Below are 20,163 nucleotides of genomic sequence, written 5' to 3'. Positions count from 1 at the left end.
TCAGCAGTCTCTGAGTTGGAGCTCTAAGTGTCCTGACACCTCCAGTGCCTAAGGGTTGATGCTTCTAGAGCAGAGATTCTCAACAGGGCTGCTTTTGAGGCACCCCTCCCCCACCCCTGCCCCACAGCCATCCGAAGGGACATTTGGCAATGCCTGGAGACATCTTTGGTTGTTACGATGAGGGGAGGGGGAGCTACCGGCATTTAGTGGGGAGAGGCAGGGATGCTATTGACCATCATACAATTTACAAGGCAGCCCAAACCATAAAGAGTGATCCCAAATGTTGATATGATACCACAGCTGAGGACACTTCCTAACACTTAAAGCTAAGTCTGTGCATTAGTGGAGCAGCTGGTCCTTGGAAGGTTTGAGCAGAGTCTGGATAACTTTAAAAAAGTTAAAAAAATATATATATATATAATTTTTTTTCTTTTGTTTGCCAAACTCTGGTCTGGAGAGCACTGGCATTCCACTAGATATTAATGGTATTAACAGTATTTTAGGAAGAAAGAACCTGATGGTCAGAGATGTACTGGAAACAGTGTGTTCACTGTCTTGGTCTTGGGGACTCCCAACATGCATTAAAACATTAAAGATGCTGAGAAATTCGGAAGTAAAGAAAACTGTTCAGGCTTATTTGACCCAGTACTTTCCAAACTTTGCTATAGCGCCCCTCGTCCCTTACCTCTTAACCTCCCACTCAACACTGGAGTTCTTGGACACAGTTTGGGAAATGTTGGCCTTAGTGATTGTAAAGTCCTCTCTGAGTTTATGATTTTGTGATTCTGTGAGTCATTTTTCCTCCATGGAAAGGGATAGGTATGAAGGTCATGTGTCTTTCTCCTATTACTGATGATAAACGCTGAGTCTTGGCTCCCTGGGCTCTTGGTGGATTTCCACTGGTCTAGCACAGTCTCTTATTGGCCTTCCTTATGTAGGTGGGCTCCTATGTCAGAGGCAGGGATGGGGTCATGGAACCAAGACAGCAGCTTCACACACTAATAACCCCCCATGTCCTCCAACATGACAACTAAGCTTGACTTTATCGAACAAGAGCTGCCTTGGGGGTCTTGACACCTTGACACCTTAAGATCTAGGGGACGTGTCTTCCCCTCCTCATGAAAAGGCATTGTGACTGATGATAGGGTGGGTGGGTAGGGCTATACTGGGATACAATCTGTCTTGCTCTCCATATCTCAGAAGAAATGGACCATCAGTGTCCTGGAGAGAGGAAACTATTTACAGGAACTTTCTCCTCTTCATCCAAGCAGACAAATTAGGCGACCATTCAGAGGCAATTTATCTTGAAGCTGGGGAATCTTAAACTTCAAGGCTCCTTGTTTGTACGATCCCTGCCTGTGTGAGTGCTGGGAGCAGCTGGGAGCTATAGAGTGTTTTAGGTGGAGAGGAACCAGGCTGCACTCAGAACAATATTTCTACATAAGCATTCCTGGTAAATTGGAAAAGAGATCTCAGAAGAAAGGGACCTGAATTTCCAAGACTCCAGGAATTTGTTAAGATTTCTTTTATTGTTCTAATTAATTATACTTTTAGTCTTGATTTTGTATTTGTATTTGGTATTCTTTTTCTTCATGAGGACCCCTCAAATCCTATAAGCTCAAGACCTCACAAAATTGGGTCTGCTGCCATTGCCGAGCTAAGATTAAGTGTTTGGCTTTTCTCTTTCCTTTCCTTTTCTCTACCTGGAAGCTGCTAACTTATTATTCATAGGGAACTGGGGCACCAGCATTAGATGCCTCAGGATGTGGGTAGTGGGGTAACTACGGGTAACTTCCACTCTGCCTGACTAGCCTTATGAAATAGAAAAAAATAGCTGCAATGAAATGGCGACAGCATGCGGTTTGCTCCAATAGCTCTTTGGGTTGCTGTAAAACTTTGCTAACACCACTCTCCATTTAATTTCACACTGTTCCAAACACAATAAAGGGATTAGATGTGAATGATGTTAAGCAAGACTTGTAGTGGCTGTGACAGAGACAGCCTCAACTCTCATTACATCATGGACACCCTTCCCATGTGATTGGATTCTATGCCCCTCTTCCAAACAGCAGAAAAAGGGTTGCTGTAGTCTACCGTCTTCTTCCTTAGGTCTGACTGAAGCAAACAGGCAATGGGCCTTTAAGGAGGACGGAAAGCAAGAGAACAGGGTTAAATTTGAGTTTAGTCGCTTACCCAAATGCCATTACAGTTTGAATCCTGATGTGTATCCCAGTTGTCTGGCCTATGAAGAAAACATCAACATTGGTCTTTGGCATGTATTTATCACTCTGAATGTCAGCTTCACAAATGAAGGAATGAATGAATGAGTGCTACACCAAGAGTCTTCGATAGACGACAGTTTCTTCAGGGAAAAGTGCCACACACCGTTGTGGGTTGTGGCCCACAGAAGCCTCACTTGGCCTCTTTACCATTCCCTTGGCTTTGGATGTTTGCTGGGAACTGTGGACCAAATGCAGTCTTTTCGCAATTGACTAGATTCATGGGAGGTATTGTTGTGGAATGATGTTGATAGGAATAATGAACACATCTGCAGTCCATTTCAGTTAGACAAGTGACACAATTAAAGTTATGCCTCTAAAGTCCCAAACCTCTGGTTAATGCTTCCGCACTGTAGTCACAGCTAAGATGAAGGCTGGCATACCCAGTTTGAAGTCTGAGATGTGATTGATTGAACATCAGCCTGGGACTAAAATGTGCCCTGCGCTCTACTCTCTGCCCCGTCGCCCTCCTCCTGGTGGAAGAGGCTACTCTTTCTGGGCCCAGGGTTGCCAGTAGAACTCGTGCAGGAGGCTGGATAAACATCCACAATAACCTGTCTACTCACGTGTTTCTCCCACTAGACTGTAAACTCCTCGAGAGGAGGCCTATTTCTATTTGTTTACCACCCAACATGATGCAGAGTGCTTGGCAATGCTCGATGAGCATTTTTTTGGCAAATGAATGAACAAACACTGTTTTTTCATTGCGCTTTACTTCAATTAGGACATGGAGGTCCCTTCTCTCTGTAAGCACGAATCCCCTAGGCTGAGGGAGATAATTATGCCTCTGCCTCCTTTTCAGAAGGTAATTTTCAACATCAGTGACCAGCAGAGACCGTTACCTTCTGCCTGGGTATGCCATCTTGTTGCTGTCGTTACAGTCTCTCCCTCGCCAGTGAGAGCCCCGCAGTGTCTGAAATTGAAGAGCACACACAGGAAGGGTCAGTTCTGCTTTGACGTTATCCACAGTGAGGGCCAATCAGAGCTGTCTGAGGGGTACTGACATCTGCCATTTTAAATCCTAATACAGTCTAGGAACACTAGAGATCACTAAGAAAATTAAGATGATATGCTAAGACCTCCTGTGTGAGGTGAAATGTAATATGGTACCAGGGCCAATCACAGATGAAGTGTGTGTGTATGTGAGAGTGTGTGTATGCATGTGTATATGTGTTGTTGGGTGCGTGCTGATATGTGAGTGTATGGGGGTGCATGTGTGTGAATGTGCATGTATGTGGGCACGTGTGCATTCACATGGGTTATGTGAATGCATGTTTTATACACGTGTCTGTGTACATGTGTGTTCATGTGTATGCGTCTATGTGCACTTCCACAAAGGGCAGGACCATCCAACTCCCTGAACTTTCTCTATCAAAGGCTCCAAAACAATTGGTTTATTTGGTCCAGTGATTAATCATTTTGCTGGATAATTTAAAAGACCTCTAGCCAAACTGGTTAGTTGTGTGGATTTATTATATTTTTTACATGTCTGATTTGAAAGAATCAAGAGTCATGATAATGTCAAACAATGTCTTTATTTCTCACATTCGCAGGTAGAGTATTTGAGATCCCACCTACTTTGGAGAGTTTGTGACATCTGTTGCTTGCTTGTGGAATTTCACAGAGAACATTCTGACATCCTAACTGTTCTAAATCTAACATGTGTACACAGACATAAACACACACACACACACACACACACAAACACACACACACTTTTTAAAAGTAAGTTAAAATACGTTTAAGAATTTTGAAAATAATTCCCAACACATTTCAAGATAACTGTTATCCCCGTGGAGAATTCCAGCTGGGAATGGCTTCAGGAAACGAAAACAGTCTAGGACTAAGATCCACTTTGATGGTCCATGTATTAGTAAGATACCAGAAAGTCTGTAAGCATCATAAAATGGTGTATTATCACATTAATAATACATTCAAATGGCATTCAATCTTGTCTTATTAAAGGAAAGAAATTTATAGGAAGCGACGCAATATTTAGCAAACATCTGGTTAGTCTTAATGATACTTACTGGGAAAACACTGTATTTGTCTGAATCTACATCTTTGAATGGTAAAGAATTTTGTATAGCCCTAGAAGAAAAAAAACAAAACACCTGGTGAGCTAAGAAAAAACAAATGGTGTTTTTGAAAACAAATAGAGACAGTTTTAGATATGGCTGTGTTGAGTTTATGTGACAGAACCGCATTCTAAAAATAAAATTAAGGACCTAAATAAAAATTTAAAAAATAAAATAAAAATAAAATGAAGAGTACCAGTCAAACTTTGCTCATCCCTGCTCTCCACTCAACAGAACTATTTTCTCTCTGACTTTTTACTTGGCCTATATGGGGAGGTAAAATATAATGAACTCAAGTTTTAGAAGGCATGGGATATGGCTGTTGAGGTCCTCAGGAAAGAACCTACATTTTTGGTCCAGTCAACGAGTTCAGTACTACAGATTTTACACATTTTACACATTCTGTGTTGGAAATCTTTTCTTAAGATTCTCCTCTTTTAAACCACTTATTCTGAGAATCTGACAATTTAGTTGTCACTCCCGTTCAAGAGCCTGGGGAACCAAGGGCTCTGTTGTGATTGATGACCAAGCAATTCATGCCAAAACCATGGACACGGCCCCCCCCCCCCCGAGTGAGGATCTCCCCTGAGATCTCACTACCAGACTTTTCCCAGCTTCCAAAGGCAAACACTGTTTCCCTCTAGGAAAATCACTTACAGAGTAGCAGGGAAGTGCCATCATATGGCAGGGTGAGGTTATTCTTGGAGCCTAGAATATAGAGGGAGTAACATGACCCTTTATAGGATTTAGTAAATGGTCTTTTGAATCAAGAGCTTCTCAGCAGTTCTGAGAGTCTCGAGTCAAGTGAATTCAGCCAGAGCCAGCATGGAGCCTAACTGGTGGTATGGAGCCTGTCTTATGAGCTCTGAGATGGTGGACCCACCACAAGTCCACATTAATAGACCTCTTGAGAGATGACATCTCCTGTAAGACTAGGTAGTTTTCTCCCGTGTACATATTTGACCTCTTGGATAGCTATTTTATGTTTCTAGATGAGAAAAGGAGGGAAGACAGAGAGGGAGAGGGAGATGGAGAGAGAGAAAGAGAGGACGAACAGACCCAAAGAGCCATATTTTCAGTCTGAGAAAAGGTTCCGGGTGAAAGGTCTCACTGAGGATGACAAAGCTACCCCTTTCCACCTTTGCCATCTCGGGGATGAGAGTTTGTCCTTGAAAGAAGGAACAATGAGTTGTCTCTAGAATTAGAAAGTTCATTAAATTAACCTTTACCTGCTTATTTTAAAGGCTCAGAGTGACGAACCAAAACCATACATTCTAGACACGAGAGGGTAGATTGGTCATCATAAGTCACATAAATTGCAATTTACAAAAACTCCACAATCCCTTATTCATAGCCCCCAGGTCCAAACAGGTCTGAGCACCAAGAGTTGTTTCTTATTTTCAACTTTGCAGCTCACACATTTGGTGGCAAAACTTGACCCAAACTGGTCTAAGGCAATTCATAAGCTATACCTTATTTAGTGTGACTATCCATATATTTCATTGCTGATATATAAATTTGTTTGACTAGGAGGTGCTGGGAGTGTTAGGTGAGTTATGGTATATGGTATGTTACTTTCTTAAAATCTGAATTCGAAATCACATCTGGCTCTGTTTTGGATAAAGCATTGTTGACTTTCACTACTATTATTTCTGCAAAATTGTATCTAAACTTGATACCTTGTGTATCCTTACAGGTATCTGGTTGTATGCTGAACTATTCATTCATTCATTCATTCATTCCACAGCCATTTTTGAAGTCCTTGCATGTGCCAGGCATCATATTAGATATTAGGGCTGAATATAAGATGCATTTCCTATGCTAGAAGAGCTTAATGATGGGTGGGGGGAAACAAGGCATCAACAGATAACCACAGTGCTATGGAGAAAATTCTATAAGAGGGTTGTGCACCCAGAGGGAAAACACTCTTAACTCTACACAGGGAAGGAGGTGATCTTAAGGTGAAAGCTAAAGGATGAGAAAGCATTTTCAAAGCAAGTAATTGGGTGATGGGTGTGGGTGTTCTAATAGGAAGGAAAAGTATGGGAAGCCCCTTAACATAGCTCTAGATTCTGAAATTAGACTCCTTGGATTTGAATCCCAGGTCTGCCGTCTACTTGGTATGTAACTTTGGGCAACTTATTTAATCTGTTTGTACCTCTGTTACCTCTTTTGTAAATGGGGCCAGTGTCAGTACCTGCTTCCTAGGGCTGTTGCAAAGACTAATAGCGTTGTTATGTGTGAAGCAAGGAAGACCTGTGCCAAGCATGTGATAAGTACTCACAAAATATTAGCTCTTTTCATTATGTGCAATGCTAACAGTTATTCCAAGGATGGTTTCTAGGATTGGGCAAACAGGAATCAGGTGTTTGCTCTTATGACATTTTAGTTTCTGGAGACATCTCGAACCCAATCCATGGACTCTCTTCAGATTTTCAGGTTCCCAGCCACACAATATTCCGTCCAGTTATGCGTGTCCACTATTTTTAGGTATTTTTACCGTAAGCACATTTGCAGCAAGCATTTTTGCTGTAAACACTTTCACTGCATAACTAATTGGCCATAAGACAATTTTGCCATAAAAGGTAAAACGACTGGTTGATAGTTTGTTTTGATATATATCATACAAAAATCATGACAGATGATGATGATGTGCCCCAAGAGCTGGTTTCTGATTTTGAAGCACACTACAATGGAGGAGAAAGAGGTTGAGGGCCTGAGAGTTGCAGATTTGAGCTTGCATTTCCCATAGGACTTTGGAATGTTTATCAACAGACATATTACAAGATGCCAAGAACACACAACAGTGTAGAGGCTTTCACAACACAATACAAAGCTTAGGTATAAACATGCATCCTAGTATTTGGAAACTGATACCTCTCCTAACGAAGGAAGAAATCTTAGCAAAAAAGAAAAAGTGTGATGTCAAATGAGAAGAATCAACAAGAAAAAACAGTGTGTAAAATACTAAGAATGAAAGACCTGGAAGACAAGTGCTTATGTACAAGTCACAAAAGAAGATCGGTCATTTGTGCAGTATTGCCATGAAATATACACACACTTTAAATATATTCAGATGTTCTGTATTTAGCAATAAAGTCTCTTTAATTTTGCAATTCATTTTTCATGTTTCATGATGTCCTTCTTAACGTCTCTTTTATTTTTCATTGTTTTATCCTTTACAGCAAAATCATGGCTAATTAGTTACGTGGCAAAAATGTTTTTGGCAGCAAGGCTGTCTAAGGCAGAGAAACTTACGGTGAAAATACCTAGAACCCCAGTTACCACGTTGGCTGGTGCAGCTAATCACCTGCTTGCTGCTCCTGCCCTATGACTACCTGGGCTTGGGCTAGCAGGCTTGACCCAGGGAGCAATTGTGATTGCAGCTGAATGGCATTCGTTACATAATGGTGAGCTATTCAAGTTCAAAGTGCCTAAAATTATGTCATGAAACTGGGGCATTACAACAAAAGAAAACTAGGGGGAATAAAATTTCCATGTGTATCTGCCTCATATTGGAGTCCCAGGCAGTACTCCAGGACCAGCGTGACTCTGTTTCATGTGCGTGTGGATGCATTACATGCATCCCTGTAAGATAAAATGAGAGCAGAGAAAACCATGGAAGGACACATCCCGACGTGTTTACACGGCTCACCTTGTGGTGGGAACAAGGACGATGTGGGAGGAAAGAGCAGGGCAGGGGCAAGAAGGAACAAACGAAAAAAGGCAAAGAATGATGAATTAAAAGCACGGTTAGGGCTTCCCTGGTGGCGCAGTGGTTGAGAGTCCGCCTGCCGATGCAGGGGACGCGGGTTCGTGCCCCGGTCCGGGAAGATGCCACATCCCGCGGAGCGGCTGGGCCCGTGAGCCACGGCCGCGGAGCCTGCGCGTCCGGAGGCTGTGCTCCGCAACGGGAGAGGCCACGGCAGTGAGAGGCCCGCGTACCGCAAAAAAAAAAAAAGCTCAGTTAACGTAAGATAAGATAGTCTGTGTGAATTTATGTGGAATAATACATATGTGGGTTCATGCATTTGGAAATTCAATAAAAAGAATAAATTATTAAGAGGGGACCCTCCTGTCCTACCACTGCTACAATAGAAAATAGGCAGCATAGAGGCACTGTGAATTCTGATCAAAACAAAACAACCAAAAACTTGGTTGCCCCATGGTAGTAGCCTGGTATCCTAAACATTTGTTTTTCTTATAAAGTAGTGCTTTTTCTTTATTTATTCCCTTGTTTCTACAGAGTCCCTACTAAAACTAAGCACTGTGGTAGGAACCAGGGATAAAAAGTTTACCAAGAAATGGTATCCCCGCTCTCCAAGAGCTGTGGGTGGGGGTGGGAGACTGATGCGGAAGCAGCCAGAGAAGAACAGGGTGCAGGAGCAGGTACCAGCGAGCATGGAGTACGGAGGAGGCTAGCCAAGCGACCGGAGCTAGGCTGGGAGCTGGAAAGCTGCCCACGGGTGGAGACACCTCCATTGGTATTTTTTTTTTTTTTTTTGCAATTAACAAGGAAATTTAGTTATTTCTGAGATATACATTTTAAAGTAATAACTAGATTATAACTTATAACATTATACCAGAGCATATAAGACTTTTAGAAATTTCATGTAATGTCTGAAACATTTATATTAACATATTTCCATACAAATAACCCAAAGAAAGTTTAGTATTAGTTGTTTTTTGTTGTTGTTTGTTTGTTTGTTTATACTGCAGGTTCTTATTAGTCATCAATTTTATACACATCAGTGTATACATGTCAATCCCAATTGCTCAATTCAGCACACCACCACTATCCCCACCCCACTGCAGTTTTCCCCCCTTGGTGTCCATACGTTTGTTCTCTACATCTGTGTCTCAGCTTCTGCCCTGCAAACCGGTTCATCTGTACCATTTTTCTAGGTTCCACATACATGAGTTAATATACGATATTTGTTTTTCTCTTTCTGACTTACTTCACTCTGTATGACAGTCTCTAGATCCATCCATGTCTCCACAAATGGCTCAATTCCGTTCCTTTTTATGGCTGGGGAATATTCCATTGTATATATGTACCACATCTTCTCTATCCATTCGTCTGTCGATGGGCATTTAGGTTGCTTCCGTGACCTGGCTATTGTAAATAGTGCTGCAATGAATATTGGGGTGCATGTGTCTTTTTGAATTATGGTTTTCTCTGGGTATGTGCCCAGTAGTGGGATTGCTGGGTCATATAGTAATTCTATTTTTAGTTTTTTAAGGAGCCTCCATACTGTTCTCCATAGTCGCTGTATCAATTGACATTCCCACCAACAGTGCAAGAGGGTTCCCTTTTCTCCACACCCTCTCCAGCATTTGTTGTTTGTAGATTTTCTGATGATGCCCATTCTAACTGGTGTGAGGTGATACCTCATTGTAGTTTTGATTTGCATTTCTCTAATAATTAGTGATGTTGAGCATCCTTTCATGTGCTTCTTGGCCATCTGTATGTCTTCTTTGGAGAAATGCCTATTTAGGTCTTCTGCCCATTTTTGGATTGGGTTGTTTGTTTCTTTAATATTGAGGTGCATGAGCTATTTATATATTTGGGAGATTAATCCTTTGTCCGTTGATGCGTTTGCAAATATTTTCTCCCATTCTGAGAGCTGTCTTTTCGTCTTGTTTATGAAGGCATTAGGCCAAACAGGATGGGGAAAAGAGAGGCACAGAGCCAGAAAGGCATTCTTACTGGAGGGGATTTTAGGGAAGGATTATGTAACAGAAGACACATAGGTCTTTGTGTCTACCACCTGCTGACTGTGCTAGTGGGTCAAGCATTAAATAAACTAGAACCAACTTGCTCATCTGAAAGTGATGCTCCGAGTCAAGGGACAGGCAATGTTGTGGCTCTGAGCCTGACCTTTATAACCAGGCTGCTGGGTTCAAACATCATATTTATCCATGACTAGCTCTGTGACCTTGGACAAATGGCTTTACATCTTTAAAAAGGGGACCAAAAACATGTTGTCTGTCTAACAGGGTTGCATTTATAAGAGTTCCTGGTGCAGAGACAGTATCAGATAACTTTTACTTGTCATTATTATTACTGAGCCACAGGTTGTTTTAAAGAATAAACGAGGCTGCATTTAAATGTGCTTTATAACCCATGCAGCACTGAATAATTCATGACCCGGTACGAATTATACTAGAAGCACAATGATTTTTACAAAGAAGAAAAACGTACTGCTTTTGCTTTTTCATGAAAAAATTTCCCTTTGAAATTGGGCCAGGAAAATCCCTGGCCACAGATGCTCTTGAATTCAGGTTTTCAAAGGTGGTTCAATTGAAGAGTTGTCGTTTTAGGTCCTGAGGGCCCACGTTTGGTTTGACACAGAAAATGCAATGATGCTTTCAGCAAGGAGGGGACAGGGGTCTCGATTCAACAAGAGCTAAGCATGATGAAATGGTCGGGGGCTTGGGACCTGGCTGCATCTTAGCCTCCCTCACTTTCTTTCATGTCCAATATTTCCCCTCTACTCCCCATGTCCTGATGGTCTCTGCCTCCACTTCTATTCATGAAAAGCGGGATTGATAACTGTTCCAGGATCCAAGTCCGCACTCTGCACAGTTGGCTTGCAGGAGCTTATGTGGGCAGATGAACAGGAAAAGTTTTTAAACTCTTGGATCCCTAAGAGGCTCTGAATGTGGGTCAGATGCACAGCCGCCTCCTCTCCTGAGATACTTTCAAAGCAGACGGGGGATGTTCAATGCGTTTAGCGTCCGTGAAGCTCATGAGATGAAGGATGGAGGAACACAGGAAAAGTGCCTCTATTGTGGGTTGAACTGTGTTCCCCAAAAAGATATGTTGAAGTTCTAACCCCTGCTCCCTGTGAATGTGAACTTACTTGGAAAAAGGGTCTTTGCAGATGTTACTGAGTTAAGATGCGGCCATAAGTGTGGACCCTAATCCAATATGACTGGTTGCAAAAGGAAAACCAGACACACAGGGAAGGAGGCTGTATAAGAAGAGGGAAGCAGAGATTGGAATGACACAGCTGCAAGCCCAGGGTTGCCAAGGATGGATGGGCACCACCAGAAGCTAAGAGGCAAGGAAGGATTTGACCCAGAGTCCCCGAGGGAATCTCAGAGGGAGCAGAGTCTCAGAGGGATCTGGCCAACACCTTGCTTTCAGACTTCCAGCCTCCAGAATGGGGAGAGAATACATTTACATTGTTTCAAGCCACCTAGCTTGTGGTATTTTATTACAGCAGCCTTGGGAAACCAATACAGCCTCTCAGTCCAGATGCTCAGCCTGACTCTCACCTCTGGGGAGTTCTTCCCTCTAACTCTTCACCATGAGAGCTGGGCTAGACCGGAATGCTCTCAAGTGATAGGAACTGCCTATGGGAGAGTGAGAATAAAAGCAGCAGGGGCCAGGGCAGACCGAGTGGTCTCTGTGAATGTCTCACAGTGAAGGAACATTATTTTGAGTCATTAAAGCGTCATCTGTACAGGTAGCATCTGCGGTCTGGCTCCTGAAATAGAATGTGAGAGGGCTAGGGAGGACACAGTCAACCAGGAACCTAGGAACGCCACGCTGTCCCACCAGGTCTCAGGCCAAGGAGTCTGCATTTTTAAAACTTTCCAAATGGGTCTATAGCTTGAGTTTAAACATGGGGAAACTGAAGCTCAGAGACATTAAGTGGCTCAAGTCTTCAAAGTTGGCTCAAGAGGCAGCATTGCACAAGAGTCAAGAAAGTGGATGTTTCCAAAGAACAAGTGGGGTCCAATACACCTGGGGGTGTATCTTGGGTCCTCACAGCTGGGAGGAGTTACTTCTGTAAGACTCAGTCTCCTTCTCTGCGAAATGGAAATAATGATAATCCCTACTTCACGGAATTGTGAGAACTCAGTGCAGAAGTGCATTGAAAGTTCAGCATCTGGACCCCAGAACAGTGCCATACACTGCTTGGCAGCAGCCTCTGCCACAGTCACATGGGAAGCAGCCGAGTGGAAGGTGGACCTACGCTATTTTGCCGCTTAGTCCAACATGCCTCGCAGGACTGTTCCATCTTTTAATGTTTTGGACTGTGATTACTATAACAGCCAGCATAACCTCAGACTCAGAGTGCAGCTGGAGGGAGCATGGGATTTTAAATGGAGACAGGAGGGCTTGGGAACTTTGGACAGTGTCTGTATTAGGAATCCTGTTCATACATAGCAGAGCTAGATTTTCTAGGTAATAGGTTGGGCTCTATGAAAAAATGGTCCTTTTCCAGCCTTGTAAGCGCCTTGCTCTAAAGATGCTCAAAGAGTCCCTGCCATAACAGGTGGCCAACCTTGTCTGTATCTTACACAGCAAGGAGGAGCTGTCCTGTCCCCAGGTGCGGTGCGAGCATGCCCTGAGCCACTCACAAGTCTCACTGGCAGGCAGGCTGCATTCCAGTCCGGGGCAGTAAGTCAGGTTGGAGGTTCAAAGATACTGGTATTCAGTATATTTCCAAAATGATTTGTTCTGAGCTAATTTGTCTTCTAGTTTCTGTACAAGTCATGAGCAAGAAACACTTTCACTTTCAGAAAGATGCCTTTTAACTTGAAGATCATTTTAGTCATTAGAAAACAGGGACAACCAAAGATGCTATCGCCTGCCAGTGCTTAGGAAGGGGAACTGGTATACGTACAATTTAATCCTCTGACAGATCTTGGCCAAAAATGGGAGTGAACAAATATCAGAACCACTTCTGGAATATGTCTGGAGAGAAAAACAAAAACAAAAAGAGTTGTTTGGTTCAAGGGATGATTTTCCAACTTATAAGCCTCTCCTCTTGGCTCCACAGTTTGGATTTCTGGACTCTTCTTTCTCCAGAATCTGGGTCATTTTACTTAGCTAAATTTACCTCTTGTTCCTGTTTCCATGCTCCATATTCATTCCACTTGTGTGCCTTCGTTCATGCCGGCTCCTCATCCTGAAGGCTTCCCCTTCTCCCCGAGCCAGCTAGTCCCACCTTCATCTCTTTTCCACCTCTCCCCAAAAGGGTCTGGCCCACCTTGGTCCATTCTACTCAGACAACCTTCCACTCCTCACTGCCCTCAGTGGCTTTAAAAAAGGATTTGAAAATAAAGACTGTGTTCAAATAAAATAATTCCTTCCTGTTATGAGATAAAATAAAGACTAATGGGAGAGACACTGGCTTAGGAAGAAGGAAGGTCCCTTCCCTGGGGGAGGCGGGGTAGGGGAAGGAGGGGTGTGTAGGTGAAGCCCCTCAAAGCTTCCTGAACAAAGGGATTTCAGACAGCAGTTTCCATAAGACTCTAGCTTGTGGGATAAATTTAAAGCCCTGGCTTTTACCAAGTAATGATTTTAGAAAGATTGCAGTTCTCCTGATGCTTTTCTCAGACAAAAGAAAAAATCAACAGGGTAGAAAAAGTAAGGAACCAGCATTTATCAACAAAGGGAGAGACAGATCGCTTTTCAAAAGTTCGCTTCACACCACTTTGTTTCTGTGAAAGACCTAGGTTACTACCTACTCACGAACTGAAAGGAATCCAAAGAAGTTTTTTTGCTCTCACAAAAGAAAAAAAATGCAAAAAGCAAAAATAACGTTCATCATTTGTTTTGCAGGAGCCAGTGGAGAGGCAGCGAGCACCCTGAACAGTGAGAGGGGCACCGCCCAGCTCCTTCCCCAGAAACCACACTAAGCATCTCAGCATCAGGCCACCATAGCTTTGAACTGTGTCTGTGAGCCTCTGTGCTTGATCTCAGTTTATTTTGCGCATCTGTTAGCAAGATGTGTCCTAAGGTAATTGCTTCTTTGCCTTAGGAAAAACTTCATAGGAATACTTTACTTTTGGATAGCAAGGAAACCTGTAGTGATTCCCTCTAGCCCAAAAAGTCCTTCAGATGGCTGTGAGTGGTATTAACAGCGTTGGTAATATTTTGACACTAGTAAAGGTGAACAGGTAACCTTTTCTAAACCTTTTCAGGTTTTTAAGGATCTTCAGGATGCTTGCCCAACTTTCTAGGATGAGGAAAAACGCTGATTAGCACGCAAGATTTGGAGACAGAAAAGACTGTCCTTGTTGTCATGCAGCTTACTGTCTAGTGGAGCGTCGGGGTGAATAGCCCAGCTCTTAGCATGCTCTGTGATGTCTGTGGTGGTCCAGGCATTAATATGGCTTTCTGGGAACTGGAGGAGGAGGCAGGCAAGGACCCAGAAATCAGATAGGAGGCAGGTGGGAAGGAAGAGACAGATGCTCTATGCTTTTCAACTCTAAGTGCAGCTTGCGGACTTGTTACAAATGTAATTCATGGGCTCCCCCCAATCTAGTAAATCAGAAAGTCTGGGGTAGGTCCCAGGAATCTGTGTTTTCACAGCCTCCCAGTCATTCTGATGCTCACTAAGGTTTGAGAACCACTGCTCTAGGTTCTAGCTGATGAAATTGTGATCACAAACCGGGAGCATTGAGGCCATCTGGGAACTTTCAGGACTAAAGTCTCTGGCCCCAGATTCAGCTGACCTGCTGAATCAGAATCTGCATTTTAACAAGGTCCCAGGTGGCTGGAGTACACACCAAAGCTGGAAAAGCATGGCTGCTGGTAGAGGGAGCTCCCTCGCAGTGCTGTGGGCACATGGGCAGGGCTGGAGTCCTGGGGGACTGCCAAACATTTCAACCTGGCTGGAGTATAAGGAACTGAGAGAACACGGTGAACCATGGAAGGAAGGAGACATTAGGACAAGCCTAGGACACTGCACTACGTGCTATCTTGAGGACAGTGGGGAATCCTGGAAGGTCTTAAGCAGTGGGATCACATTTGTATTTTGGAAAGATATCTCTGCAGGTGACATGAAGGCCTCGAGGAAGCAATATGGGACAGAGAGAACTGTTGGCAGATAAGGATCCGAGACATGATCCCGGGGTTTCTAACCTCAGCACTACTGCCATTGGGTCCTGAATAATTCTTTGTTGTGGGCTGTCCTGTGCATTGTAGGATGTTTAGCAGAATATCTGGCATCTAGCCACTATATGCCAGCAGCCCCCAAATATCTCCAGATGTTGCCAACGTTTCCAGGAGAGGAGGAGGGAGGACAACATTGCCCCTGGTTGGGAACCACAGATGTGAGGTGGAAGGGGGAGGATGGTGGTGCAAAGGAGGGGTGTTTAGAGACCTGGTAACTGATTGAGATGAGCAGTGTAGATACACTGTAAAATAAACACCAGCGTGCAATTGTACCCAACATTGGTGGCAATTTGGAAAGAGACACATTGTAAGACCCAGAGTCAGACTGCATTTAAATGTGTGAGCTACTTTTAATATTTACTTTAGTTTGAAGGCCTTGGTCTAATGAACGTAATGGCAATGTAGATTTTAACACTGATGATAACCAATACATTAAAAAATTTATACAACAGCCTGATAATTACTATACAAGGGATACAATGGAATAAAATGTTATAATTGCACAGCTGGTCACTGTCAAAATTCAGCCTGAAGACTGCAGCTGTCTTTGACATTCACTGTGCAGAAATTAGATCTAGGATGTGGGCAATAGATGATGCAACTTGTCCAGGGACCCCCAGAATTCCCTCTGTTTGATCATGCAGCCTTTTCATCACACAGTACGGGAAGGACTAACCTCTTCTTATAAAATTGCAAAGGGAACTTAGATGGACACAGAGCAACAGCGCAGAGGTCCTCACTTGCATGTTTGACAGTCCCTTCCTTTCAATTCAAACCTTACTAGATAGAGGCAGAATGTGGGCTGTTATTAACTCAGCAGTGGATTTAAAACATCACATCTGACTGCATGTAATCCCATCTAAAATGAAAGTCTCAAATCCGGGCTGCCCCTGGGCACAGGAGTCAGGCAGCATCTTTATTTTGCCACCTATTTAACCAGCTTCTGCTTGCATCTGGAGCTTTCCCACCCCAGGATGTTAAATGAATACAGAACAACAAACAGGGGTTGAATAAATGGAATGAGGTGAATGGGGTAAATAGAGGGTCAAAGCGGGAGCATAACATCTCTTCTGTATACAGCCAACTTAAGATTGAATTTCTGTGTGATGAAGTGCTTTAAACCATTGTTGTGTATTATTTTACTTGAATTTAACTTGGATTATTTTACTTGGGGCAAGTTTGAACAGCAGCAATTTTTAAAGGCTTTCCAGATGGTTCTGTTGAGTAGGTAGGTTGGAAATCAGGGCCATCACGTACAGCAGTACAGGTTGTGCACTACAAGATTCTAATATTCACATAGCCTGTGATGTGAATGGTGCTTCTTGAAATTCAGTACTGAGGAGGTCTGGTTGAGAACTATTGGAATAGTGGGAGGGGTAGAAACTTGGAAGAAGGTAAATCTGGATGTAAATGATGGGTTTCTCACTTATTAGCTATGTGGAGTGAGGGAATTACTTAACCTCTCATCCTTAGTCCTCTCATCTGTAAAATGGGGTTGATAACAGAAATATGCTCTCTACCTTGTAGGAGTTTTTGTGATAATTAAATAAATTGATGCCATGACTCAGGTGTTCTAAACCCTCAGATGCTTAGTGTTCTGCCAAATCCATGAAGACCCCCCGAGGAGCCTCTCGGGATCTCCTTGAGAGGCAGATCTTCTCTGGAACATTCCATTCCCTTCAGTAACACTAAACTCTTCCCCAGTCTGGATTCTCCATCTGACAGGCTGTGCTGAAATGACATGCAACCTACTCTGTGTTTCTCTCCACATTCTGGCTAGGTCGGCAATTACATCAACCATCACAGTGGAGTTAATTGCAGCCAATATCTTCTGTGCAGTTTTTCAAGATGCTTATTTGCATTTCCTGATTATTTTTTCCCTGATAGCTTTAATGTAGAGAGTAAATAAATTGGAGGAGGTTTTTGAGGAGTTTTTTTTTTTTTTTAATTGGTGAATTGTTCAGTTGATTTTTCTTTTTTTCTTTTTTTTGGCTTCTTGCAAGTCATGATTGGAATCCTGCCCCGTGAATTATGCTCGCAATTCTGGTGACAGAAATGAAAAATTGTAAAATCCTAATTAGTCTTTGAGTTAATGCCAAGGCAGTTTGTACTAGTGAAGTAAACAATGTCCTGAGAATAAGTTTTTAGATGCATGTTGAGAAGAATAAGAGAAAAACGGTATTATGCTCCAGTCTGTTCAGAGTTCCGAAGGTGGTGGTCAAGGGTTTCATGTGATGTTTCAGTTTCTTATTCAATAACTTAAGCAGATTAGCTGAACCAGCTATGGTTGGCCTTTAATTACTCACTGAATTAAATAATAATTGGAGATGCAGGCATTGTGATTGATTAATTAATTGTGCAGAAATGCCTGCATACTATCATGCAACATGTATCAGCCTTGTACATCAAAACCCATGTGCTCCCCACAAGTAGGGTTGCCATATAAAATATTGTACTGGACATACTTATACTAAATAGTTATTCATTATTTATTTGAAATTCAAATTTAATTGGGCATCCTCTGTTTTTATTTGCTAAGTCTGACAAACCAAGCCATGAGGAATTTTCCTCCTCTTTATTTCCATGTTGCCAAATCAATACTACATTGAATGTATTGAATCAGGGCCAGCAGGGAGAAGCCAAGGACGAAGGCCATGCCCTCTCATCTCTGATGAATGCTTCCTTCCTGCCAGGACTGCTAGCATTAGGGAGACACTGTTCTTTAAAGGTTTACCTTTCTGCTTCCTCTTCAACTGGGGCTGATTGGCCACCAGGGCCCAAGTCAAATACTTGACTTAATGATAACTGATTTGAACTAGGCATTCTGTTGAATAAAACTATGATTGCAAAGAGCAAAAATTAGAGGAAAAGCATAATAATGGTGATGATTTTAGCTGGCATATATAGAGTGCTTGATAAGTCCCAGGCATGATACCAGACACCCCCCACACATCAACTCTCTTAGTCCTGACACCCATGCTTTGAGAAAGGAACACTGTTATTGTCCCTACCTCACTGATAGGGAAACTGAGGCTCAGCCTAGATCACATATATAGAAAGTGGAGAAGCAGGAGGATACAGCCTCCTCCAATATGGTCTACTGGAGGGCAGCAGTTCTCAACAGTGAGTACCAGAGGATATCTGGCAATGCCAGGAGACATTTTTGGCTGTCACGACTATTGGGGGGGGTGGGTGCTGGCACCTAGTGGGTAGAGGACAGGGATGCTGCTAACATCCTACAATGCCCAGGACAGTGCCCACAACCAGAGTTGAGAAACGCTGCTCTAGAGAGAAGAGAGGAGAAAAAAGAGGTAGGGGCTCATATTCCTATTCCAACCCAATTCAACTGTGACGTGTTGTGTTGTGGGTTTGCGTCCGGGGTAGCCCCTGGCCTTTGGAGGTGAACGTGCCAAGGAAAATGCTGGCATTCTCCCCATTGCTTGCTTACCAGAGTTGGGGATTTCTTGACAATCTGTCTTGCCTTCTCTAGTGTCAATTTCCACGTCTCCTATAAAAATTAAGTTAGACAATATTACAACTTGTGTCTCATCTTTCCTTTCTTCGTGTTTTCCAAAGTTAGGTTTTTTTAAGTTCGTAACCTAGCAATAAAGGAATTATTCCATAAATTTCTGATAAAATAATTCACAAGAAAGCAATTTCATGTTAATAACTCTCTTTATTAAGGGATTTGCACTGTGCCAGATGCCACGCTAAGCACTTCACAAATATTATCTTATTTAATCTTCACAGCAACTCTGAGATATATGACCTTTTTACAGATGAGAAAATTAAGATGCAGAAAAGCTAAGAAACTGTCTGAAGATCTCAGAGCCAGTGTCCGACAGAGATGCCATCTGAACCTCTGTCTTCCTGCCCTCTATGCTAAACTCAGTAACTTGCTTTTGGATCTGAAAGCCTCAGGGCAGGAGGCGGTCGACAGACAACCTGAGTGCCTTGTGCTGTAGGACAGAAGAACGGATGACAGCTGCCATTCGAGCTGACTCCACCTCTTGTTCACCTCCTCTTCTCCTGCTTTGACATCCCCGTTTCTAGAGCATCCAAAGGCATCTTCTGAGTTTATGTTGCAAGTATAAAGGGTTAGCTAATTATTACCAATAACGTTTGTTGTGGAGCTCCATATCTGTGCATTTTGGGGAGGGTTGGGAGAAAAGTAACCTGGGGCAGGGGGTGGGGGAGGGGAAGTATTCGCTCCCAGCACTGCTTCCCAGAGCTTTGGTCCCCCCGCCTCCAATGTCCTGACCCTGCCATATTCCTCCTCAGGCTGTCTCCTGTGTGGCCCTAATAGAACTTGGGTGATAGTTTACATGTCTGTGTTCAAACTCCAGCTCTGCTGCTGACTAGCTGTGAATCCTTAAGCAAGTTATATTCTGAGCCCCTCAGTATCCCCAGAATTCCCTGACATATAAGAAAGCCCTATTTTCATTATCTGCAACGTGGGAATTATAGCTACTGACCTCATAGGGTGCTGTGAGGATTACAGGACATCATGTCAGGCCTCTAGTCCAGGGCCTACCGTGATAGCCCCTGCTCAGTCATTGATAGTTTGATTGGAAAACTGTCTTTCAGCCCCAGCTATCCCCTCACCCAAATCAGTAGGGAAGCTGAGGTTCAGGGAGAGTGCCATAGATCTCAGTCCAGGTAACTGGGAGCATTGTCCCTTCACCTAAGCAGAAAACACAGGTAATGGGATAGGACTTGGAGCTGGCTGGTCAGCAGGAGAGCCCTCTTGGGAGATGCTGGCCTTTGTTCAGGAGTTGAGTCCCTACATGACCATTTTGCGTGTTCTTCACCCTGAGAGATGCCTTCCTCCACCATGGAGCCCCGTGTGTTCTGAAGACCTCAGCCACGTTGTGTGTACGTGAGT

The 20,163-nt window shown here is 43.2% G+C and overlaps 1 protein-coding gene across 2 annotated transcripts in view; it reads right to left on the bottom strand.

Annotated features, from left to right (window-relative positions):
• AOAH (acyloxyacyl hydrolase) overlaps positions 1–20,163 on the bottom strand; it is a 179,296-nt gene that overhangs the window by 102,741 nt on the left and 56,392 nt on the right. For both annotated transcript variants that reach the window (XM_007446115.1, XM_007446116.1), the window contains 5 exons: positions 18,727–18,786; positions 13,000–13,070; positions 4,310–4,370; positions 3,122–3,192; positions 2,194–2,242 (listed from right to left, as the gene is read on the bottom strand). In XM_007446115.1, coding sequence (XP_007446177.1) covers positions 2,194–2,242; positions 3,122–3,192; positions 4,310–4,370; positions 13,000–13,070; positions 18,727–18,786 — 312 coding nt within the window. The remainder of the gene's footprint in view (positions 1–2,193; positions 2,243–3,121; positions 3,193–4,309; positions 4,371–12,999; positions 13,071–18,726; positions 18,787–20,163) is intronic.

The sequence above is a fragment of the Lipotes vexillifer genome, unplaced genomic scaffold, assembly GCF_000442215.2.
Source record: "Lipotes vexillifer unplaced genomic scaffold, Lipotes_vexillifer_v1.1 scaffold822, whole genome shotgun sequence".
In the NCBI taxonomy this organism is placed as follows: Eukaryota; Metazoa; Chordata; class Mammalia; order Artiodactyla; family Lipotidae; genus Lipotes; species Lipotes vexillifer.
This window is presented reverse-complemented; position numbering and strand designations above follow the sequence as displayed.